This window comes from Danio aesculapii, chromosome 17, assembly GCF_903798145.1.
Source record: "Danio aesculapii chromosome 17, fDanAes4.1, whole genome shotgun sequence".
Taxonomy (NCBI): Eukaryota; Metazoa; Chordata; class Actinopteri; order Cypriniformes; family Danionidae; genus Danio; species Danio aesculapii.
The window spans coordinates 44647829-44674148 of NC_079451.1; the positions used below are offsets into that span (position 1 = coordinate 44647829).

The window sequence follows — 26320 nt, forward strand, 5'->3', positions numbered from 1 at the left end:
CCTGCTGAATTGTGAAGGTCTGCATGGCACTGAGGGTAGAGGCTACAGAGTTATACAGTAGTGCCACAGACAGGGGGCGCCTATATCTTATCGGGTGCCGGCAACTTATAATTAGCCGTTTCCAATATTATGTTTAAGTTAAAGTTCCCAGATCCTGAACGTTTATATTTTAGTGTTATGCATTATAAAGTAACCTTCCCACGGGGTCCATTAAGACTTCTGTAATACATCCGTAATATCAGGCACACTGTATAAACTCACGTTAAAGCTTTATATTTTTCTTTTTTCCCACCTGCAACACACACCTGGTGGATCAGCTACACTCAGTGGTCTGTTTCTCCATCCAGCACAGTATCAGTGGTGAATGGATGTAAGGTGCACAGTAATATGCGTGTGTAGCGCAATCACACGTGTAATGCATATGCACACTAATACACGCAAACACACTCACTCAATCACTCTCACACTCACACACACCTGGCCCCCAGCGCCGTGTGTTTGGAATATGATTGATAAGGAGTCGGCTCTTGTCTTGGTTAAATGTAGTGGACTCTGTTGTAGCAGAGGAGGAGGAGCCAGAAGATGGCTGGACGTCTTGATTTTGTGGGTGATTTCGAGTCCGAGCTGCTCATGTCCCCCAGCCGAGGTGCTCTCGCTGCGCTCCAGAGACTGGGTCTTGCTCTTATGTGGGGATGAAGGGCTCGGCGGGCTGCTCAGGTTGGAGCTGTTGGAGGCCGTGGAGTGACGTGGAGAGTCTGAATCCTGAAATCACGACAAACAAAGAGCGTTATAGCTTTAGAATAAGTCCATTAGAACCTATGACATAACACAGAGCGGTAACACTTCAGAATAATTGCCCATTATAAGACCCACATGTTCAACATGGCTTTTAACACATAGTAGCACTGACACTGTTCTCTGTTTTACTGTTGTGTTTTTTTACTTGTAATACATGTCTTGTTTTGTTTTTGCATGGTTTGCTTTCTAGCTGTGTTTTATCTTTTGTTTTTACTGGTGTTAAGCTCTTTGGTCAACCTTGGTTGCAGTAAGGTGCAATATAAATAAAGGCTGATTGATTGCTTGAATAATGGTCCATTAGGTAATGCATTAACAAACATTTACTAATGCATTATCAATATCCAAAGTCGGGCTTATTAACACTAGTTAATGCACCGTGAGTTCAAATGAACTAATATTCTTTACCTTAAATAACATTAACTAATGTTAACAAAGATGAATAAATACCGTAATAAATGTATTACTAATTGGTTGATCATCTTAGTAAATACATAACTAGCATGAACTATTGGGCCAGTATTTTAAAGTGTTACCCACAGAGCATATAATTAAAGACTCAATACACTCACAAGGTGAGGTCAATATTATTTTATATTTATTAGACCATTAATTTGATGAATGGACAGTCAAAAAAACTGTCTATATTTACCAAAGCTTTTGGTTTCAAAAATGCTGATATTCAGAAATGTCTTTATATACATATATACAGTTACAGTCAGAATTATTCGCCCCCCTTTGATTTTTTTTTTTCTTTTTTAAATATTTCCCAAATGATGTTTAACAGAGCGAGGAAAGGTTCACAGTATGTCTGATCATATTTTTTCTTCTGGAGAAAGTCTTATTTGTTTTATTTCGGCTAGAGCAGTTTTTAATTTTTTTAAACGCCATTTTAAGGTCAAAATTATTAGCCCCTTTAAGCTATATTGTTTTTAATAGTCTGCAGAACAAACCATCATTAACTTGCCTAATTACCCTAACCTGCCTAGTTGACCAAATTAACCTAGTTACGCCTTTAAATGTCCCTTTAAGCTGTATAGAAGTGTCTTGAAAAATATCTAGTCAAATATTATTTACTGTCATCATGGCAAAGATAAAAGAAATCAGTTATTAGAAATGAGTTATTAAAACTATTATGATTAGAAATGTGTTGAAGAAAAATCTCTCTGTTAAACAGAAACTGAGGAAAAAATAAACAGGGGAACTAATAAATCAGGGGGGCTAATAATTCTGACTTCAACTGTGAGTGTGTATATTTATTTATATATAGTATTAAACTGCACAGTGGTTTTCAATATTGATAACAATAGGAGATTGATTTTTTAAAAATTGCATCATGTGACATGTTGGAGTACTGCAACTGAAAATATATTGACATATATTAAATGGATATTACAGACAAATTGTGACGATTCACAATAGTATTGTTTTATTGTATTTTGAAATATAGCCTTGGAGATAATTAAAGATCTTTTTTTATGAATGCACAAATGTGGATTCTGCATAATATCAGAGAAACTGCTCACTTTAAGTATATGATTTCCCAAAGTAATTTCCTGGAAATGTATTATTTATGACTGTAAGAAAGACAAAATTAAGCTTGTTAAGCTTGAAAGAAGATAAATTTCAAATGGTCAAAAAAAAATTAAAAATCTAAAATGACTGCTTTTAAAGCAACACCACTAAAAACAGCCACACATTATTCTTTAAAATAAATGATTTATTTAATCAAAATTAAAATAGACTAGTCCGCCTACTGAATAGTCTGACTAATTCATACATTTAGTTTTGTTCCTTATTTATAAGGGGTCTGCACAGCGGAATGAACTGCCAACTATTCCATCATATGTATTACATAGCAGATGCCCTTCCAGCCGCAACCCAGTACTGGGAAACACCCATACACTCTCACATTCAAACACACACTCATACACTACGGCCAATTTTGTTTACCCAAATCACCTATAGCGCATGTGTTTGGACTGTGGGGGAAACCAGAGCACTCGGAGAAAACCCACGCCAACACGAGGAGAACATGCAAACTCCACACAGAAATGCCAACTGACCCAGCCGGGAATCCTTCTTGCTGTGAGGAGACAGTGCTAACCACTGAGCCACCGTGCCAGGCATTCTGACTAATAAATGTACCAAATGCATGTTACACCTATAAATCAAAATATTCATTAATCCAAATGTTAAATAATTAGTGATATTGCATGTAGTTTATTTATTGTTATATTAGTCCTGGGTCTTGCCTTCAATAAAGCTTCAAGATTATATTTGTTACGCTGCAATTTTGCAGTTGGAATAGGGTATATGCCGAAGCATGCTAATAGGACTTTTAATTTGCCAGTAACCTGGGTTAAGCGCTTCTGGTGAATTGTATGCCAATGCAAAAATCGACACGTTTAAGGTCTGTTTTCTTTAAAAATTAGAGATCTCCACTGGCTGAGTGATATCTGATATAAAGTGGGTATCAGATTGTACTAGAAGCACTGCATTAAATTAACTATTTTCCCTGCCATGTCTTTATAATATGAACATTTATTTTACCACAGTATATTCAATAGAGCTTCTGTGCTAGCCTGCCGAATCTGACGGCGCGTGCGAGTAAACGACTTTTTGTCTCAATTTACGCTTGACCAGCTAAATGAATGCCAAAGTCTATTTAACTGATTGTATTTGAATTTCATTACAAAATATCGATGGTGTAAAAGGAACCGTATGAAATGGAAAAAAACTCACAATAACAGGTCACCGGAAGTTTATCAGTATGGGAAAAACACTCAGCATATACCCTATTGCTCAATTTAACCTGGAATGTAAAATGTTGGTGTCATAATGAGCTTATTTATTGAATACCTGATAAAAAGCTGTTTGGGGGGTGTTACAAAATGTCCACTGGCCAGTAAAAAAATCCATAACATTGAAGAAATGCTGTAAAACTAAAAAAGTATACTAATTATATTTCAAACTTGCAGAATACATGCATCGCTCAACATTTATTCAAATCAACTGAAATATCTTGAACATTATTACTCATCCATTTACTAGGCTGATGGTAAATTGTGGCTTTGACATAAATCTACTAATCCACCCTGCTGGCACACTCATTGGCCGATACGTCTAAAAATAGGCAAACATCAGCTGATTAAACAGTTCATATTGACTAGCTTAAACAACCACATCCATAATCCTCCACTACGAAATCTAAAATAAACAGATAAAGGTACTACATGACACATAAAAGGGATAGTTCACCAAAAAAATACACATTTACTTGCTGTCAAGTGTCAACACAAAAGTGGATACTTTGAAAAATGTTGGAAACCTGTAACCATTGATGTCCACAGTAGGAAAAACAAATACTATGGAAGCCAATGGTCACAGGTTTCTAACATTTTTCAAAATATCTACTTTTGTGTTCAACAAATTTAATTAATGATGTAAAAAAAAATTATTTTGGGGGTGAACTATCCCTTCAACACTAATACTAACACTGAAGCTAGCAAACGTTACACACTTCCACCACCTACACAGATCAAACACGCTTTTAGTGTGGAAACCACTCAGTTAAATCCACTTTCTCCATCTGAGGTGACATAAAAACACATGACGGAGCTACAGGGTTCAGATCTAGGGGAGCGGGTCATGTATGTTACCTTTAGCTTACTAAGCAGGGTCCTTAAAGCCCTTTTCAGATCAGGGGTCTTCTCTGTGGGTGAAACTCCTGGCCACTAAAGAGTCACACACAGCACCCACACGTCATTATACAGAGTCGATGTGCACACGGTCAAACATGAGGCAGAGGCGAAGGCTGTGTGTGTGGGTGTGTGTGTGTGTGTGTGTGTGTGTGTGTGTGTGGAGTGTTAGCAGGTCAACACATCAATCTGTGGATATGGTGCCACCTCACACACTCAACACATGCATAGAGCGTGAGAAAGAGAGGATGGAGAGCCACAATTTAGCAGGTGAAATGAAACAAATGTGTGTGTATTGGTTTTAGGAATTGCATAACACACTTCTAGTGCTCTCTACTGAGTTTTAGCTGTGGTCACAATCACAAAGAGCTCTAGGAGAGAAACATTTACCTGATCTGAATTGTCTGGAGGTCAAACTGACATGTTAAACCAACAATGATACAAATAATACACCATAAAAGGGCAAAGGCACATTCACAATTGAAATCGCATGTGTTCTAGTTTAGAAAAGGCGCTATTATTCCCACAGGACGTTATTTATCTACATAGAGGACTCATTTTTAGCAAGAAAAAATGAAAAAGTCTGATTTTCAAATATTTTGGTTTCGAATTCAATTTTGTTTCAACTCAGACCTGGGGTCCGTTCTTCGTACCTCACTTAAATGATCTAAGAGCACTCGGCATATCCTGGATCTTTTAATCTTGATAACCGATCTCTGGCTAATTTGGTTTGTTTGTTTGTTTGCTTTAATTATAGAGCACATTTAAAAACAACAAATGTTGACCAAAGTGCTTTACGATACAACCAACATACAAAATCAATCTATCTATCTATCTATCTATCTATCTATCTATCTATCTATCTATCTATCTATCTATCTATCTATCTATCTATCTATCTATCTATCTATCTATCTATCTATCTATCTATCTATCTATCTATCTATCTATCTATCTATCTATCTATCTATTAACAAAATATGTAAAACAGTTTAAAATAATTTATTGCAATCCAAAAGCAAGAGAAAGAAGGTGATTTTTTTAAATGAGACTTAAAAGCACAGAGGGGCCAATCCACAGACGAGGGGCTGTGACAGATAAAGCCCAGTCACCTTTCTTCTGTCACCTTGTTCTTCAAACAAGTTCACGAATCAAATTAAAAGATCTGAATGAACTGATCTGAGATCGCTGCATGTCGCGGCACAGCAGCGTAATGACATTATCATCTGATTAATATTCAATTATCCATGCAAGCAAAATGACCCAAAAAATTGCAGTAAACAGTTGATACACAATAACTTTCCACCTTTGTGGTGGGCTGCAGGCTTTACACTTTCATGTGTCAAGAGTGTTTAGCAATTTATTTAGTATTAATTTTCCTGGATCCTGGATGTTTAAATTAATTTTGCATCAAAAAAGCATTTTATATTGGAAAAGTTTGTCTGCAACTTTTGCGAAGCATCAAATCCCCGCCATATAAGCTGTCAAAACATGTGCATGACTCCCATACAATATTATTTCTTAAAAAAAAACAAAAAAAAACAAGAATATTGAAAAAGTCTATTATCATGCAGAAATTGTACTAAAGCTGGGTCGGTACCTTAAAATAGTACGCGTTTGTATCCAAAAAGTCTATATTAATAAATATTCTCTTTGAACCCCTTGGGGACGACCACCACTGTGACTTTTATTTCAGTGTGTAGATTAAATAACAGTCTTTATTTGTTTATTTATTTATTATTTATCTATCTATTTATTTATTTATTTTAACTTACTTAATCCACGTACAAAGAACGAACCCCTCAAAGGTTGTTTTTGGTCCTAAGTGAATATCTGAAAATAGCAGACAGAGAAAGTTCTAGCACTGACCTCTCTGTCGAACTGGGAGAGGGGGGCATCACCACCGCCGTCCATGCCCCCTCCGGATGACAGAGAGCCATCAGATGGTGATGTCATCTGCCGTTTGGTGGAACCATAGCTGCCGACAGAAAAGTCCCGTCTCAGTGCGCTGCCATTTTGAGAGGAGGAGCCTGGGATATGAGACACATTAGCATTAACAGATCTTTTTTAAATTTAAAACAATATAATTAAAGCAATGTCCCCTGTGCTGATTGAGAGCGCTTCTCTTCCTGTTAAACTAAACAGTCATCGATGACAGAAGCGTGCTCCGGTTTGTAGGGTAAAAGCAGTGTGAGTGCAGGCTGAGGGGAGGAGGGGACAAACACACTTCGGCATGGTTCAAGGCAACTGTAGCTAGTGTGAGTATGCCCTTATAGACTATTCAATTTGCCTTTAGGGAAAAAAGAGCCAGAATTGAGCTTTTAAGGGGATTTTTCTTTGTAAAACATGTCATTTAACTTGACTTCTTAAAGTTCCATTGTTCTACCAAGGTACTAAATGTTTTCTTAAATTTATATCTTTTACAAATACTTTCTGTCTTATTCATATCCATAAATCTCTGCATGTGAATGGATATTTGTGCACTCACGTGTGCCGAGGCCGCTGCTGGCGCTCATAGATCGGCCCGGTTCAGGCCTGGTCTTGCTGATGGAGGGGATGCTGACGGATGCTCCCAGAACACCACGGCTCTCCTGAGAGCGCATGTTCTGAACAATACAAAACACAATGGTCAGAAAACACCTCAGGCATTTTAATATAATCAAACAATAAATAAAAGCACAAAATCTGTGGTAAAAGCACAACAATGGCACTGCACAAGATATTAAACACAGGTCAATTAAAAGATTTTCTCAGTTTTTAAAAATATACTTAATTATTAGCCCTCCTGTGAAATGTGTAATCGGTTTCAAATATTTCCCAGATGGTGTTTTGTTAGTTGTTTTCTATAATGGTTTTCTTCTGGAGAAAGTCTCATTTCTTTTAGTTTTGCTGGAATATAAGCAGTTTTTAACATTTTTAAGGTCAATATTATTAGCCGTCTTAATAAATAGCTTTTTTTAATTGTCTACAAAACAAACCACTGTTATCCAATAACTTACAATAACCTAATTAAGCCTTTTAATTGCACTTTAAGCTGAATACTAGTATCTTGCAAAATAAGAAGTAAAATATTATGTACTGTCATTATAGCAAAGACAAAACATACTAGTTATTAGTTATAAAATCTTATCTCTGTTAAACAGCACTTGGGAAATATAAAAAAATGTCAATTTAGCAGGAGGGCTACTATTTTACCTTTAACTGTACATACAACAAGCAAAATACTGTTCAACAGTGGTTCTCAAACTGTGATACGTGGAAGAATCGCTGAATAATAAAAGAATAAAATGAACACTTTTTGAGGCATATGATAACACTGAGACTCATGTGATCAGACAGCATCGGCTGTTCCCTGAAGCGTATGATTACACCGTGCTTAGAATGTTTACTTTAGTGCATCGCATCATCAGACGCAAAAAACTAGTCCGCTTGGCGCAGAGCTAGAGGAAGAGGTGGGCGGTGCTTGTGTAGCAGATATGCGCTAGAGAAGCCCTTCTGCAGAACAGTGCTGTTGTGTTGTGTACTGCAAACTCAGGAATTTCCCCATGCTGCATCATTGGTAAAACATTACAAATGTGTTCAAATGTGTGCTCGTCGTTGTGTAAAACAATGCTTGTTTTTAATATATAAAGTTAATTGTTTTGTAAAGCTTGTGGCTTTCGGTTTAGTTTGTTTAGATTTAAGCTTATTAATTTGGATGTGATTCAAATGGCGCGACACACAGAACATAGACTCAAGAAACTTTGCCATGCTTAGCTTAGAGGTCGAATATAATTAAAGTTAGTCTATGTGTGCACAGACGGAGGAACTGCCAACTGTACCCGAGTCTGCTTGAAAACAGCAGTCAGTGAACGGTTAACGCGAACTTCACGGTTCACTTAAGATGTGATCTCATTCGCACCAAATCACGGAAATACCACACGTATGAATTTTTCAAGCACTGTATATATGAATTTTATCACTCGCTTTTCTGACACACATAGCTCTACTGTAAATGACGTGAAGCAGATCTAATTTTTATTTTAAACATGTCATTTCAAACAATATATTTAAAATACAAGTTAATGTTTAGATTTTAATGATATACAAATACCTCATATGTACATGCAACTTACATTTCAAAATGTATAAGAAAAATTGTGTGTATATATATATATATATATATATATATATATATATATATATATATATATATGACATAGTCTATATCAGGGGTCACCAATTTCGTTCCTTGAGGTCCGGTGCCCTGCAGGGTTTAGCTCCAACTTGCCTTAACATACCAGCTTGAGTGTTTCAAGTATGCCTAGTAAAGCTGCGGTCACGCTTGACTTTTCTTCCCATAGACTTCCATTCATACGCACGCGAATGCGTCAGACCGGAAACGCAAGGCCATGCGTCAAGTTTTGCATGTTGCTGCGGTGCAAAGTTCAAGCTTGGTGAACTCTGACCTGCGAAATCGCATCACTTGACTGTGTGAGACCAATCGAGGATCAAAACATGACCTCTCTGGACAGAAATTTAAAACATGGAGCGATAGCTCGCTTTTTTAATGTCTAAACATCTAATGTCAACATTAATCCCGCCCCTTTTCGCAGTGCAGTCCAGCAGAATTTCGCACACACAAAGCCCAGTGTGACCGCAGCTTCAGACTTTGATTAGGTTGTTCAGGTGTGTTTGATTAGAGTTGGAGCTCAAATCTGCAGGACACCGGCCCTCCAGGAACAAGTTTGGTGATCCCTGGTCTATATTTATCAGGTCTAAGCAACATTTCCAGGTTTTGATGAATAGGCTACTATACATTAATGCTTTACAAGTACAGCAGTTTTCTTTTTACTTACTAGGAACAGTGCCATTTTAATTAACTTTTGAAAACACATTTTAATTTAAACTGTGAAGTTTTTTGTCTGCAAAGACAGTTAAAGTTAAAGGCTGACAATGATATATATTCTTAATAATAAAAATTGATCTGCCTCGTTTTTGAACTGTGCAGAGCTGTAGCTGCTGAATTAGGCCTATGCTACTGTATTTCAATACTGGTCATTATGGTGGTACTTGGAGAGACAATTTTTTTCTGAGGTGGTACTTAATGAAAAAGTTTGAGAACCACTGCTGTACACACATGAGATAAAAACTTAACAAGTGTGTTTTATTATCCAGTCTGTTTGCTAAGAGATCATACTGGCGATCTTAAAAATAATCATGCATACACCAAAAACGCCCTGTTAAAGTTTTTTAAACATGATTTCAATGCCTAAATCTAAAACTAAATAAAGAAATAAACGGAGAGATGATATGGCATGCAGAGAAAAGACAGATTGCAAGTCGAGCATAATTGAACTGTGATGCAGCGAGATGCTCTGCGGTGTGAATGTGAGCTAATGCATGTGGGTATAAACGGATTCTCTTCAGAGAGAGCAGATGGAGTGTTTCTGTGCGCCTCTCTGGTCCTACCAGAGAGCAGATGGAGGCAGGGGTCCCGGGGGCGGAGCTGAGGGACAGGGAGTGGGACGAGACAGGGGAGGAGTCCTGAGACAGGAAGTTGTCCGCAGAGGTGACAGTCATATGATAGACATGCTCAAAGCTGGTAGGGGTGGAGATGAGGTGCAGACGAGGAGAGGGAAGAGGAGAACCGGGCTACAGCCAGAAAAACCCAAGAGAAGAGGAGAAATGGAGGAGAATGATAAAATATAGATGGCATGCAAAAGTTTACGGTGCAATAATGCTCTGAAAAGTGATGATGAAAAGAGAACATGAAAAGCTGAAGTCATTAAAAGACAATCTGAAACCAAAAATGGAGCCCTTATTCACTTCATAAATAGCTGAGTTTACATGGATTCATCATTAGGGATTTGTAAAGAGTTATAAACACAAGAGAACAGGAGAAATGAAACATTTAGATGCATGCAAAGGTTTACTGTGCAATAAAGCTATGAAAAGTGAAAATGAAGAGCTGAAGTCATTTAAAAGACAATATGAAACCAAAACTGGCCTTATTTACTTCATAAATAGCTGAATTTACATGGATTAATGATTAGGGATTTGTAATAAGATTTATAGCCCACTCATGTGTAACCATGGCCATCTAAATGCATTGGTCAAATAGTTTTATACGTGGTGGTTCAAACCATTTAGTGTAATAGACAGGACATGTAAACACTTGATAAGATAGGAAATGTAAGCTTGTGAAAAAATGATGTTTTTGTGGGGATTTTTCAGATTTAAAACTGGCGAGCATGTTTTTGTGCTTATATCTTGGGCTGGTTTATGGGTCTACTCACACTAGGCTATCCGAACCGTGCCCGGGCGCGTTTAACCCTCAAAGCACGCCTGAGCTCGAAACTGAAGACACGACGTCACTTTTAAGGGACTGTTTGATATGGATTTATAAATCATTTTTACTTTACAATGAACACGAACTGTCAAGGTTTATTAAAGACGCAAACACCCTGCTGCACATCAGCAGCACCTTCAGCAAACCTCAGCAAAAGATTTAACTGTGTGTCACTGCATATCAAACGGCTTAAAATAATACAAAACAATAGAACTAAAGCAATCTCCATTGTACTGAGTGAGAGCGCGTCTCATCTGTTAAACTGAACAGTCACATCATCGTCGATGACGTAAGTATGCTATGGCTCGGAAGGTTAAGTGCAAAGTGAGTGCAGGCCGAGGGGGAAAGGGAAAGGGGGACAATCGTGCCCGGGCAAGGTTCAATGCAACTGTGCCTAGTGTGAGTACACCAATTCATTGAATCATTCAAATAAATTACCAATTTGAACAAAGAAATTGACTTAAGGGCGACACATTGGCTCAGTGGTTAGCACTGTCAACTCACATCAAGAAGGTCGCTGGTTCGAGTCCCGGCTGGGTCAGCTGGCATTTCTGAGTGTAGTTTGCATGTTCTCACCGTGTTGCCGTGGGTATCATCCGGGTGCTCCGGTTTCCCCCACAGTCCAAACACATACTATGCTATAGGTGAATTGAAAAAACTAAATTGGCCGAAGTGTATGTGTGTGAATAAGTGTGTATGGGTGTTTCCCAGTACTGGGTTGCAGCGGCAAGGGCATCCGTTGTGTAAAACATATGCTGGATAGGTTGGCGGTTCATTCCACTGTGGCGACCCCTGACGAATAAAGGGACTAAGCCGAAAGAAAATAAATGAATGAATGAAATTGACTAAATGATTAAAAAGAGGCAGTTAATGTATCTAAAATCTAACTCGATATTAACTTCCTGTTTGTTGAACGTGTATATATAATCAATATCACATTAGAGATCATGCTTGTATTGACATTCAGGAAATGAATGATACTCAACTACGTCTAAACAAAAATAATACAATATAGAGAGCTCAGCATAAATGAGTACACCCCTTTTAATAAATAAATATTATTGTCTATTTCTCAATAAATATAGGGAATATTTGATGGTGCATACAAACAAAATTAATTAATTTTATTAATCCATTAAAATAAGAGTTTGACATCTGAAGTACTAGAAAAATAATCTTCCTTTACGCACTCTTCACAGCAGCATTTGGTTAAATTAACAGTGTTACCAATTCTGGATTATGCTTTAAAAACTCTCCTTTACAAACTGGATGTTATTTACCATGCAGCAATTAGTTTTGTTATTGGTGTGCCATTTAATACTCATCACTGTCAACTGTATTATTGAACTGGCCTTCTCTTCAATCACGTCGACAAATTCATTGGTCTGTTCATTTACAAAACTCCTATTGGGAAAAGTCCACTTTATTTACAGTCACTTCTTAACATTCAGTAAACATGTGCAAATCTGCGCTCTAGTTTTATTAACCTTTGCATCCCCAAAGTTCGCACTTCATTTGGTCGCTACTCCTTTCAGTTTTCTGCTGCTGATGCTTGGAATCGTCTGCAGTAGACCTTAAAGCTCAACACTTTTATTCCACTATCAATCAATCAATCCAGTTAATAGTACAAGATCACTGTGCTTGTTTTTAGGTTTTCCTTGGTTTTTATATGTTATTATCTGCATTTGTGAAATCGTTATTGTATTGTGTCCCTGCTGCTTTGTACTGTATCTGCTGTTTATGTTCCCTCTTGGCCAGGTCGTCATTGTAAATAAGAACTGGTTCTCAATTGACTTACCTGGTGAAATTAGTTATTAATATATTATTTATGTTTCTCTTGATTTTTCCTGTTGATTAAAAACTTACTCAACATTTTTCCCCAAAATATTAATTTGCATCCCATAGAACCCATAGAAAATATGAATTCAAAAGAGAGATCTGTGATGGGTGTATTCAATTATGCTGAGCACTGTATATTTTGTCTTAACTTTAAAATTATTTGGGGCATACTTAAAGATACCATGGAAGTCAAAAGTGGCTTCATGTTGTCTTTTAACCCAGCTCATCTATAAAACTGAAATTATAGCAGTGGAAATAATGAACAAAAGATGGCTCATGCTCATTAAAAAACAGCTCCTAGAAACAGATGGATGGAGGCGTAGAGAAGTAGGAGAAGAAAATGAGAGGTGACGTTCTCCATGCTGTTTGCTGCTCCTACCATTGGCAGCTCTTTTAGGATCTGGATCCCATCTCCCGGACCCATATGAACCACATGGTTGAAGTTAGTTGGGTTTGAAATCAACCTATTCCTTATTTCTGGGTCTCTCAGCATCTCCCTGAAGAGCACAAAAACAATGCAATGAGACCCAGAAGTATAGTCTTAAGACTAGAACAATGCAAACATGAAAATTGGTTCACAATTAAAGGATTTTTTTGCTGTGCTTTAAGAGTTTGAAAATGTTATACATCACATTCTGTACTCATCCTCATGCTGCGCTAAACCTTTAAAGAGATAGTTCACCCAAAAATAACAATTTACTCGCATCATTTATTCACCGTTCACTTGTTCAAAATCTATTAGAGAGATATTTAATATATAGATCTCTTTTTAAATGCTGGTACACATTGACATTCATAGTAGTTTTTCCTACAAGAGAAGTCAATGGGGGCCAAAACTAGCATTCTTCAAAATATCTTCTTTTGTGTTCAAGAAGATATTTTGAAGAATGCTGGTTGCTGGAACCCATATAGGTTCAATAGGTTTGTGAAGAAAAAAAAAGACTCATAAAAGTTTAAAGCCATGTGATGAAGGTCATTTTAATTTTCGGATATCATTAAAAAACAATTGTCAAAATTGTCATCACATACTAACCCTCATGCTGTTCTAAACCTTCAAAGGGATAATTCACCCAAAAATGATAATTCTATCAGCATTTACTCACCGTTCACTTGTTCAAAAGCTATTAAAGGTGTTCTGTATATATATATATATAGATAGATATATTTTTAAAATGCTGGTACTCAGTGACAAGCATAGTATTTTTTTCATTGTATTTTTTTTTCATTTTTCAGGATGTCAATGGGTGCAAACAACCAGCATTCTTCATAATATCTTCTTTCGTGTTCAACACCAAGTCAGAAAGGTTTAACACCACATGAGGGAGAAAAAATGTAGACATATTGCATTTAACTTTGGGACACAAACGAAGTTGTTTTTAACAAAATCTAAAATATTTCTGTATTTGTAACTCTGTTCATCCAAACATCAGAACTGAGTGATTTAATCAAAGTCTTCTGAAACGATGCAATATCTTTAATGACATTAAAATGATCTATTTATTTACATGGAAACAATGACCTATTACTTAAATACTTTTTTTTTTTGTTACGCAAAATAAAAAAAACTGCTAGCCCAACATCCAGAGGTTATTATTTTTTCCAGTCAGGTTACCAAAAATTAATCCACCCTGCCAGTCGATCTCAATGGGAGGAAAAATATATGGCCTATTTCAATGCTTTTGCATTCTCTCATAAATTGAGTAATTATTTTGTATGGAATTTTCATTCATAGAGGAAGCACTATCAATATATGCTTGAATTTGAATTTTCGCTTACTGGTATTGTCAAAAGAACTGGTACTGCGGTACTAAGTGGAAAAAAAGAAAACAAACAAACAAACAAAATATCGTAGGTTTTCACACGATTTTCACACAATAAAAAAAATACAATAAAATAAATACAATAGTATAAACATAAATATGATTATTATTATTATTATTAAATAATTATTATATTATTAATATAATCAAATCATATAATAAATAAATAAATAAAATAAATTTAAATAATTAAATAAAATGTGGTTATATTCAAAAATATACATATATGCAGCCTATAATGAATGCAATAATAATTTTTATTTAGCAAAATGTATGCATTTTTTTATATTTAGTAAAAAAGTCTTTTCTAATCGGGGCACTAGCATTTATTTCAGGCCACCAAAAACTGAGGAGTGCCTGCCAGAAAGGCTACCAGGGATTTTGAAATTTTCCAAGCCCTGTTTGATGAACATGCAGTGTTGTTGGCGAATAGACTATCAATGCAGGTAAAGAATTCATACATCTGAAATCATATATTTCCCTACTATATAGTGTGAGCCAAGTAGTATGTCTAAATTCATAGTACCCAAAGAACCACATTCTAGAAGTACCCGGATGACCTACCACTTCTGGCGAGATTCTGAAGTACGCATCTAATTTACACTTTACTATCCAATAAGCCAACAAGAGAATTTATGAAGTAGGTCATGTGAATTTAGTACATCAATATTCTATTCATCCCATATAGAACATACTTTTCTAATAGTTTTAATTAGTAATTCAAATCAAGTACATACTCGGGTAGTATCCAATTATGCAGGTATATTTCATTAAAATGCCTTCATTTGTGGTCCGAAGATGAAATTTTGGGTTGAGAATAACGTAAAGTAAGTAAATAAGTAGATGATGACAAGTTGGGAAGAACGAATCCTTAACTCTGGGTTCTCGAACAACAAATCTAACGACTTTTTAACTTCCTTAAATATTCATTAACACTTTACAATTAAGTTGTATTAGTTAATGCATTTACTAACATGAACAATACATTTATTAAAGCATTTGTTCATGTTTGTTAACATTAGTTATTGAAAATTGAGTTGTTCATTGTTACTGTAGTTCATGTTAGCCAATACATTAATGTAATGTGTATTTAGATGTATAGTAGACGCTTCACAATCATGAGGGGGGATCTCCATACCACCACCAGCGTGCAGCATCCACTTGAATGATGTGACGGCAGCCACAGGGCAACAACACCAGTGCGGTCACCACACACCAGCCATTGGTGAAGTGGAGACACAGTGATAGAGCCAATTTGATGGATGGGGATGATTGGGAGGTCATGATCGGTAAGGGCCGATGGAGGTAATTTGACCAGGACGCCGGGGTTACACCTCTACTCTACAATAAGTACCATAGGATTTTTAATGACCACAGAGAGTCAGGACCTCGGCTTAACCTCTCATCCGAAAGACGGTGCTCACTGATAGTATAGCATTCCCTTCACTATACTGGGGCATTAGGACTCACACAGACCGCAAGTTGAGCGCCCCCTTCTGGCCGCACTAACACCACTTTCAACAGCAACCTATGTGGTCTCCCATCCCTGTACTGACCAGCCTCGGCCCTGCTTAGCTTCAGTGAGTAACCGGTCTTGGGCTGCAGGGTGATATGTCTGTGACCACATTCAAAGTTTTTCACATAAATTTTCACATGCTATTTGTTTACAAAGGGTTGTCGAAATGTAAAATAGTCATCCTAAATATGACATCACGAATATGCAAATAACAATATCAAACCGGGTTTCAAAATCATCAAACCTGCATTAAATGCATTAACTAAATACAATAATTAAGGATCCATTCCAGATATGAAATGAATGACATTTTATCAGTGTTTAAAATGGCTCAAATGTGCAAAGCTCATTCTAGTTTCCTTTAGAGGTCATTATGGTTGTAGTTGTGAGGTTGGAGTATCACCTCCTCTGCAGAACTCTCTCCTCCTCCGGTATGCGGAAAGAAAAGCGGCGTTTGCTCGCCGTACTGCGCACCATCTGTTTGCGACTGTTGTCAGATGTCTCTGGCACCACCAGCTCATCTCCCTCTGCACATCATTACACAGTACACAAAGCATTACACACATTACACATCACATTAAACAGCATGAAAAGACAGAACAACAAGCCGTTCCATTAGAAAGTACAACTCTGTTGCATTACAAATGCATGAGTTCACAAAACACTGCTCATTCAGACGATTCCATACATTTTAATAACAATATCTAATCAATGCTGATCCTTTTTTGTTTTTAGTAAATGCACTTAAAAGGGTAATCGAACCAAAAATGTATTCATCCTTCACTAGTTCAAAACCTATTTGATGTTCTATTTTCTGCTGAACACAAAAGAAGATATTTTGAAGAATGCTGGTTGATGGAACCCATTGAATTCAATAGTTATTGCAATTTTTAAAAATGCCATGGAAGTCAATGGGTTCCAGCAACCAGCATTCTTCAAAATATCTTCTTTTGTATTCAACATAAAAAAAGAAACTCATAAAGGTTTAAAACCACATGAGAAAGGTTATTTTAATTTTTGGATATCATTAAGAAACAATGAATAATTTATATTCAAATAATCTGTGCAATCTTCAGTTAAATCAGCAACTTTAAAGGGCACCTATTATGCAGGAATCAACTTTATAAGGGGTTTAAACACAGCTGTGTGGCAACAGTCTGTGAATATAACCAGTTTCTAATGGTACAAATGTATTAATTTTATTTTTTATAATCACACTTGATAAAACCAGTCAGCAGAAACACTTTGATTGACATTCTCCCTTTGTACGTGTCATCAGAGGGGGAAAGCCCCGCCCATTAGTGACGAGCTCTCCCTCATTAGCATAGGACGATAGTCTTGTTTTTGAATCTGCCGCTATGCTGACCCACAATCATTTGTAGCTCCGCCCTCTTTTAATAAAACCACAATCTCATTTGAATTTAAAGTGACAGTCACCAAACAGGCACAACTAGCATCAAAGTCTAAAAGGGTCAGTTTCAAAGAGTTATAAAACATTATTTGTGTGGTTTTTTTGAGCTGAAACTTCACATACATTTTGTAAAAAGGGGCATAATAGGTCCCCTTTAAATACAAACAGGACTAACTTTTGTGCTAATAATTTAAATTATAATCGAAATGCATTTGCTTTGACTGCCTCTGAAACAACTTTCATTCTCTTATATATTTGCTGCTAAATATTCATAAGTACACTGGCCAGGAATATTGAATACAGTTGAAGTCAGAAATACTAGCCCTCCTGTTTTTTTCCCCAAATTTCTGTTTAACAAAACACAACACATGATTTCTTTTTATCTTTGCCATGATGACAGCACATGATATTTTACTAGATATTTTTCAAGATACTAGTATTCAGCTTAAAGTGACATTTAAAAGGCTTGAATAGGTTATTTAGGAAAGTTAGGGTAATTATTAGTTTAGGAAAGTCATTGTTTAACAGTGGTTTATTCTGCTGTAGCCAATCAAAAACCAATATAGCTTAAGGGGGCTAATAATATTGACCTTAAAATAGTTATTTAAACATTTTAAAACTGCTTTTATTCTAGCCAAAATAAAACAAACAAGACTTTTTTCAGAAGAAAAAATATTATAGGAAATACTGTGAAAAATGCCTTCATCATTTCGGAACCATTTGGAGGATTCACATGAGGGCTAATGATTTTGACTTCAACTGTATGTGTTGGAGCAGTAGGAGGGAGCGTCTGACCTGCTGTCTTGTTCTTGAAGTAGATGAGCCGTACAGTCTCTAGCCCCAGCAGGTTTAGAGAGCCATCAGAGTTCAGTGGATGGACCTGCATGAAGGAGACACACAGCTCATTAACACTCCGCACTTCTTCTCCTACTATACTCTATTTCATGTAGAGATGAGAAACTCTCTTTGGAAGGTGTCTGCATCTGTGTTTTTTTTTTCTTTGTTGATCAAGAAAAATGAAAACGTACCTTTTTCAAAGGAATTGTTTGGATCCACTCCATAGTGTTGACGTCAAATACATCTACCGCATTCTCACTATACACTGACAGATAAGGTGCATTATAACCTGCAAGACAAAAGCAACTCCTTTTCATTTTGAAAGGACTTGTGTGCGAATACGTGTAAGGAATAGTATTCATACTACTGCATATTTATTCATCATTCATTCAGTTTCCCTTTTTTCATCAGGGGTCACCACAGCGGAATGAACCAACAACTATTGCAGCATATGTTTTACACAGCGGATGCCCTTCCAGCTACAACCCATAACTGGGAAACATCCATACACACTCATACACACACATACACTACAGACAATTTAGCTTACCCAATTCACCTATAGCGCATGTGTTTGGACTTTTGGGGGAAACCGGAGCACCCAGAGAACATGCAAACTCCACACAGAAATGCCAACTGGCCCAGCTGGGGCTCGAACCAGCGACCTTCTTGATGTGAGGCGATCGTGCTACCCACTGAGCCACAGTGACGCCCACTATATATTTATAATAAGTATAATTAAAAAAAACTCTTTTTGCTAATTAAATTTAATATTTTATTAATTATAACTTTTATAACAAATTAGTGCAAAGATGTATTTTGGTTTTTATTGATTGTCTGTGATTTTAATTGCCTTATATTTTATATACTAATATTATGATATTTATGAATCTTATGATTTTTTTATATATATATTTTCATGCTGAGTGCCGGTGCAATTTCTTTTTGCATTCCATCTCCTGTGATGTTTTTTATGATACAAAAAAAAACCTCATTAAAATCACAAAAAACAACAGTCAAAATAAACTTCAACAGATAAAAACAAAAGATATAAATCAAAACTATTTTAAACTGTTAATCAAATCTACAATAACAATAAAGAGTTTATATAATACTATTTTGTTACTCATAATTTGAACATGTAATTTTCAGCTAGTTGCCAAGGAACATATTTGTCATATACATGTTAAATGTAGCAATGAAATTTGTCACAATATTTCATATTTTTATTCATTCATTTTCCTTCCTTCCTTATGTGAATATATATATATATATATTAGGCATGTGCCGGTATCACATTTTCATGCTGCGATTAATTGATTGAGCTTTTATCACGGTATACGGTATTATCATGATATTGTAATTTTACTAGAGAAACAGGTAAAAAAACACAAAAAACTTCAATAACAAAACTTTAATAACTTTTTAATTAACTAAAAGTACTTCAAACATTTAAATACAAATAAATATAAATAAAACAATACACAATATAAAAGTAAACTTGAGCAATTATATCAAAGTGAATGTGCAAAAGGGAAACCGTCTTCGTAATCCCTCTGCATTTTTTTGGAACCCAAAATATTTCCAAACTTCAGACTTTAACCTTTTTGAAGGGGGATAAATTGTCGGCAGCGTTCCTCCTTCCGCCATGCTTCTTCTTCGTGTGAGCAGGGCTGGACTGGGGCAAAAAAAATCGGCCCTGGCATTTTGGGCCAGAGCGGCCCACTAAATTCAATCAAAATGCTATCTATCTATGCATGTCCAATATTTTTATCAACTCATATTCTATAAAACACAAAAGCCATATATATGAAATAAATAAATAAATAAATACAAACTTTAATCTCAATTTAATTTCTGTATGCTGTCCATAAAGATATTTGTTGAGTTCTAAAAAAATACACTATTCATTCATTTATTTTTCTTCGCATAAGTCCCTTATTTATCAGGGGTTGCCACAGTGGAATGAACTGCCAACTATTCCAGCATGTTTTATGCAGCAGATGCCTTTCCAGCCACAACCCAATATTGGAAACCACCCATACACACTCATTCACACACACTCATACACTACAGCCAATTTAGCTTATTCAATACACTATTGACTCAGCCTATATTCAATAATAAACATAACAAAAACTGCCTGCTAATGCATGGGTAAATCTTCAAAGGGAACAGTGTTACATTTTAACCTCTTTCACCTCATCCTGCTTGCTGTTTCACTATCTAAACAATGAAAACATAATATAAGTCAAATTTGTTTCATTTTGATATTATGATTAACAGACACCAAACAGCTTCGTGTAGCTGCATATTTTTATGAGCATCATCTTCACACTGCATATTTATAACAAAACAGGGCTTAAATATAACTGTCTCCTTTCATTTCCATTGAAAAGAATGAACTTTACCCTGTCTCTTTTGCAGAATATCAGTTTTAATAACCAATAATGGCCATTATAACAGTATAACGTACATTAAATTTAAACGATAAAGGTTAGCAATCAGTCAATGTGCAGAATCAGTGTATGTGGTTACATAAATTAATATATTAGCTTTGCACTCAGCCAAAACAGTTAACTGAGAACAAGTGATTCAAAAGACATAAGAATTGTTAGATAGAGACAACAAGATGAATTCAATATCACGTTTAACAACTATAGTGAGATGAGATCATCCAGCAGATGAACTGTCTGACATGCACTATACTCTGACCTGGGGTTTATGCTCACCCGCTGAACTAGTGGCTGCAGCTCTGGGCAGAGAGTGTCTGGTCACGTGATTTGCGTTTTTAGCCGTGTACTAGAATGAACAGAGAACTTTTCAGAATCGCTAAATGAAACGCTGGTGTATTTCTCGCGATTTCTCTGCGCCTCCCTTGCGTTTCTTCTCTCTGACTCTCGACTATTTTGACAAATACACACAGACGACGCACGCTCACACGGAGTCCAAAATAGGAGTTTGTGATTGGGCCAGCCCAATGTCAATACCGAAAAGAGCCAATGGGCTGCAGGGTGTCACATGGGCCGGCCCGGTCTGTCTGTCCGGGGAAAAAAGCATCTACTTTCAGAGAGTCACAGATCACAGCAGCGTCAATCAATAAGGCAGAAAATAAAACGATGATCAGCCCGGCCCAAAAAGTACGTCGGCCCACCGGGAAAGTGCCCAGTCTGCCAGATGGCCTGCGTGTGAGGATTAAAGTGCGGTGGCAGCGGCGGCGCGCACTGCGCACACAGGGCTTCTACATGTGGGGATTGTTTACATCAGAGTGCGCATCAGTTCTGCGCAGCATATACGCAGTGTTTCTTCAAGCGGTTGATGGAAAATAAGCTAAGGCGCGTTCTAAGAATATAAATTCGGATCTATTATTTTTCACGGTATTTTGAAGTGCCCGCGATAACAATATCGTGCATATTCATTACCGTGATTTATCGCATTACCGAATACCGGCACAAGCCTAATATATATATATATATATATATATATATATATATATATATATATATATATATATATATGCACACACACTTGTATGTTTATATTATCCTTTATAAAAAAAATTCCGAGTGCTGTATAATGCAGAGAAAAAAAAAAAATCAACACACATTTAAACATAATAGCTAATTCTGTAATTCTGTAATAATTATAATAATAACTCATTAATTTATATTTCAATAACTAATTTCTTTTGTCTCTGCCATGATGACAGTATATACTATTTTACAAAATACTAATATTCAGCTTAAAGTGCAATTTGAAGGCTTAACTAGGTTAATTAGGTGAATTAGGAAAGTCATTGGACAAGTCAATTTATATACTTGTTATATACAAAACACATACTTGTTAAATTAAAAAATAAATAAATAAATTTTCCTCCGGGTGCTCCGGTTTCCCCCACAGTACAAAGGCATGTGCGATATGAATTGAATAAAGTAAATTGGCTGTAGTACGTGTGTGTGTGTGTGTGTGTGTGTCTGTGTGTGTGAATGAGTGTTTCCTAGTACTGGCTTGCAGCTGGAAGGGCATCCACTGTGTAAACATGCTGGATAAGTTGGCGGTTCCTGATGAATAAAGGGACTAAGCCAAAGGAAAACTAATGAATATAATAGGAAATATGGTGACAAATTTCCTTGCTACATTTAATGTCAATATTTAAGAAAAGAATACAAATTTCACAGAAGGGCTAATACTTTACTAACTGTATATATACACACACACACACACACACACAAAATTATCACTTACGGCATGCAGTTGGTGTCGCGGGCCACATCAGCTCCTGCTGTCGTGACCGTCTGCCTTGATAGTCCACATATATGCCGATACTGCTAAAACACAAGAGCAGCTCCTTACTGGAGATCTCCACAGCACACAGAGCGTCCAACCCGAGCTGCTCGATGAAACCCAGCGTGTGATCGTCAGGATGGAGGAGGCTGTTGGCGCCCCCATCGCCCTGAAGACTGTACCGCAAAAAGCCAGACTGAAAACCAACGCAAAGCTTCTCGCCCTGGAGCCCCATCCACTGCACGGCTCCCGGGACCAGGATTTCCCGCAGCTTCCGATGGCGCACTTTGCTTTTGTTGAGCTCGTAGACGATCACCTTGTCCGGTTTCTTCATGGCCACAAAGAGACAGGTGAGCGATCCGTGTCTGATCGTGCCCGAAAGGAGTGTTTGGCAGCCTTTGGTCTCGGCTATCTTGTAGGATTCGGCGTCGCGATCATCCAGTGCTGTCATCGGGTATAAGCGTACGTGGCCATTTCGGCCGGATATCACAGCGATCAACTGTTCTGAGGGGATCAGTTCGATTTGATGGACCCTTTTGTTGTCCCCTACTTTGATAATTTCTGCAAAGAGGAAAATGTAAACAATAAGAGGCTTTGTATTACAGGGTTATTATGCTTTCTTAGAATTTAAGCACTTCTCAAACACTTTCCAGATGCATTTTCCACTTTGCAACGACGCAACTATTCCAGCATTTTACAAGTGTGGAAAATTACATATTTATGCACATAATGTCAGATGTTATAGTATTCTGTAGCAGTATAGTTTAGTATGGTATGGATTGGTATGGTATGGTATGGTATGGTATGGTATGGTATGGTATGGTATGGTATGGATTGGTATGGTATGGTATGGTATGGTATGAATTGGTATGGTATGGATTGGTATGGATTGGTATGGTATGGTATGGTATGGATTGGTATTGTATGGATTGGTATGGTATAGTATGGTATGGATTGGTATGGTATGGATTGGTATGGTATGGATTGGTATGGTATGGATTGGTATGGTATGGTATGGTATGGTATGGTATGGTATGGTATGGATTGGTATGGTATGGATTGGTATGGTATGGTATGGTATGGATTGGTATGGTATGGTATGGATTGGTATTGTATGGATTGGTATGGTATAGTATGGTATGGTATGGATTGGTATGGTATAGTATGGTATGGTATGGATTGGTATGGTATGGTATGGATTGGTATGGTATGGATTAGTATTGAATAGATTGGTATGGTATGGATTGGTATGGTATGGTATGGTATGGATTGGTATAGTATGGTATGGTATGGTATGGATTGGTATGGTATGGATTGGTATGGTATGGTATGGTATGGTATGGTATAGTATAGTATAGTATAGTATAGTATAGTATAGTATAGTATGGTATGGTATGGTATGGTATGGATTGGTATTGTATGGATTGGTATTGTATGGATTGGTATGGTATGGATTGGTATGGATTGGTATGGATTGGTATGGTATGGTATGGATTGGTATTGTATGGATTGGTATGGTATGGTATGGTATGGTATGGTATGGTATGGTATGGTATAGTATAGTGGTTCTCAAACTCAGTCCTGAAGGTCTGGTGTCCTGCAGATTTTAGCTCCAACTTGCCTCAACAAACCTGCAAGGATGTTTCTAGAAAGCCTAGTAAGAGCTTGATTAGCTAGCCCAGGTGTGTCTGGTTGAAGCCAAAATCTGCAGGACACCTGACCTCCAGGTATGGTATGGTGTGGTATGGTATGGTATGGTATGGTATGGTATGGTATGGTATGGTATGGTATGGTATGGTATGGTATGGATTGGTATGGTATGGTATGGTATGGATTGGTATGGTATGGATTGGTATGGTATGGATTGGTATGGTATGGTATGGTATGGTATGGATTGGTATGGTATGGATTGGTATGGTATGGATTGGTATGGTATGGTATGGTATAGTATGGTATAGTATAGTATAGTATAGAAGTATAGTATAGTATGGTATAGCATAGCATAGTAGTATCGTAAGGAATCCTTTTAATGACGTTTGCCCCAAGTCCAACATTGAATTACTGTCATTTACTCTATTAAATGTAGAATTTAATAATATTAAAGGTTAAAGGTTATTTGATTGACCCTTTTGTTATCTCTTACTTTGATCATTTCTGCAAAAAGGAACATGTAAACTATGAGAGGATCTGTATTACAGGGTTATTACACATTTTTCCAATTTAAGCACTTCTCAAACACCCTCCAGATGCATTTTCAAACTATTCCAGCATTTGACAAGTGTGGCAAATTGCATATTTACATACTTAATCAGGGGTGGATTAGGCACATTTAATACCTAGAAGTTTCGAAATGAATGATATATAACATGGATTTCTATGTGTATCATGAGGGTCTAACAAATACCATTTTACCGTAGTTATCACATCCATGCAAAATGTGTCCCCACACCCCCAAACATGGATCAGTCCAGCGGTCAATTCAGATGAAAATTTTGTTTTAAAAACCAAACAGTTTCATTATTTTTAGTTGTGAATTCATTTTAAGCAAACAAATATTTTCAAATGTAGAGATTGCGTTAGTATGTAAAATGTTGAAAGTGAGACTAAGTGATATAAGAAAAAGACAGCTAAATAAATAAATAAATGCAAATAGAAAGGGGTGCATATTACTGTAGGTCCTGTGGCTGGAATTGCTTAGGACCCCCAAATGACTAAATCCGACCCTGCACATAATGTCAGATGTTATAGTATTCTGTAGTATAGTATAGTGTCTTAAGGAATCAATTTAATGACATGTTTTCTCCAAGTACAACATTAAATTGCTGTCATTTACTCTATTAGATGTAATTTACTCACATTTTATAAACAATCAGATCATACAAGGAGTTGTTAATTTTATGCAAAGCAAATATATTTATTTTATTTAAATAGTTGATGATGATTACTTAGTAACAAATCAGTATAAAAGCAACACAATTACGTTTTCAAGCACTTCTCAAACCTTGAATCTCACTTGTCAAACCTTGAAAGCACTAGATTAAAATTCAACCATGTTCAAGGTTTTCCAGCACTCATAAGAACTCTGGTATTAGCAACAAGCATATACAGTAGTGAGACACCACTTTATAAATGCAATGGATAAATACAGTAAACAGATAAAACTTTATTAAAACTTACCATCTTTGGTAACATGAATAACGTATAACCCCTCCTCATTTCCCAGAGCAATCCTCTCATGATCTGCAGATAAATATGAGTGAAGTTAATATAAGCAGAAAGCAGAGTTTGATAAAACTAAGCTGGATTGAGCTGAACTAGTGCTGGCCGGTTCTTCCATTGTTATTTCATTAAAGAGGATTTTTTTCGTGCTCTTTTGAAGTACATTCATTCGGCTTAGTCCCTTTATTCATGAGATCACCACAGCAGAATGAACCACCAACTTATCCAGCATATGTTTTACACAGCGGATGCCCTTCCAGCCAGAACCCAGTACTGGGAAACACCCATATACACTCATTCAGACACAGACACAAACTCCACACAGAAATGCCAACTGACCCAGCCGGGACTCAAACCAGAGACCTTCTTGCAGTGAGGCGACAGTGCTAACCACTGAGCCACCGTCCTGCCATTTATATAATATAATATAATATAATATAATATAATATAATATAATATAATATAATATAATATAGTATAATATAATATAATATAATACAATACAATACAATATAATATAATATAGTATAATATAGTATAATACAATACAATACAATACAATATAAT

At 36.5% G+C, this 26320-nt stretch overlaps 1 protein-coding gene across 1 annotated transcript in view; it reads right to left on the reverse strand.

The window, feature by feature from the left end:
* Positions 1 to 26320, reverse strand: part of cdc42bpaa (CDC42 binding protein kinase alpha (DMPK-like) a) — a 157389-nt gene that overhangs the window by 15788 nt on the left and 115281 nt on the right. The window contains exons 30-39 of the mRNA XM_056476987.1: positions 25712 to 25774; positions 22496 to 23095; positions 18442 to 18539; positions 18209 to 18293; positions 16406 to 16529; positions 13046 to 13163; positions 9948 to 10130; positions 6985 to 7102; positions 6366 to 6526; positions 4458 to 4532 (exon numbers count right to left, since the gene is read on the reverse strand). Coding sequence (XP_056332962.1) covers positions 4458 to 4532; positions 6366 to 6526; positions 6985 to 7102; positions 9948 to 10130; positions 13046 to 13163; positions 16406 to 16529; positions 18209 to 18293; positions 18442 to 18539; positions 22496 to 23095; positions 25712 to 25774 — 1625 coding nt within the window. The remainder of the gene's footprint in view (positions 1 to 4457; positions 4533 to 6365; positions 6527 to 6984; positions 7103 to 9947; positions 10131 to 13045; positions 13164 to 16405; positions 16530 to 18208; positions 18294 to 18441; positions 18540 to 22495; positions 23096 to 25711; positions 25775 to 26320) is intronic.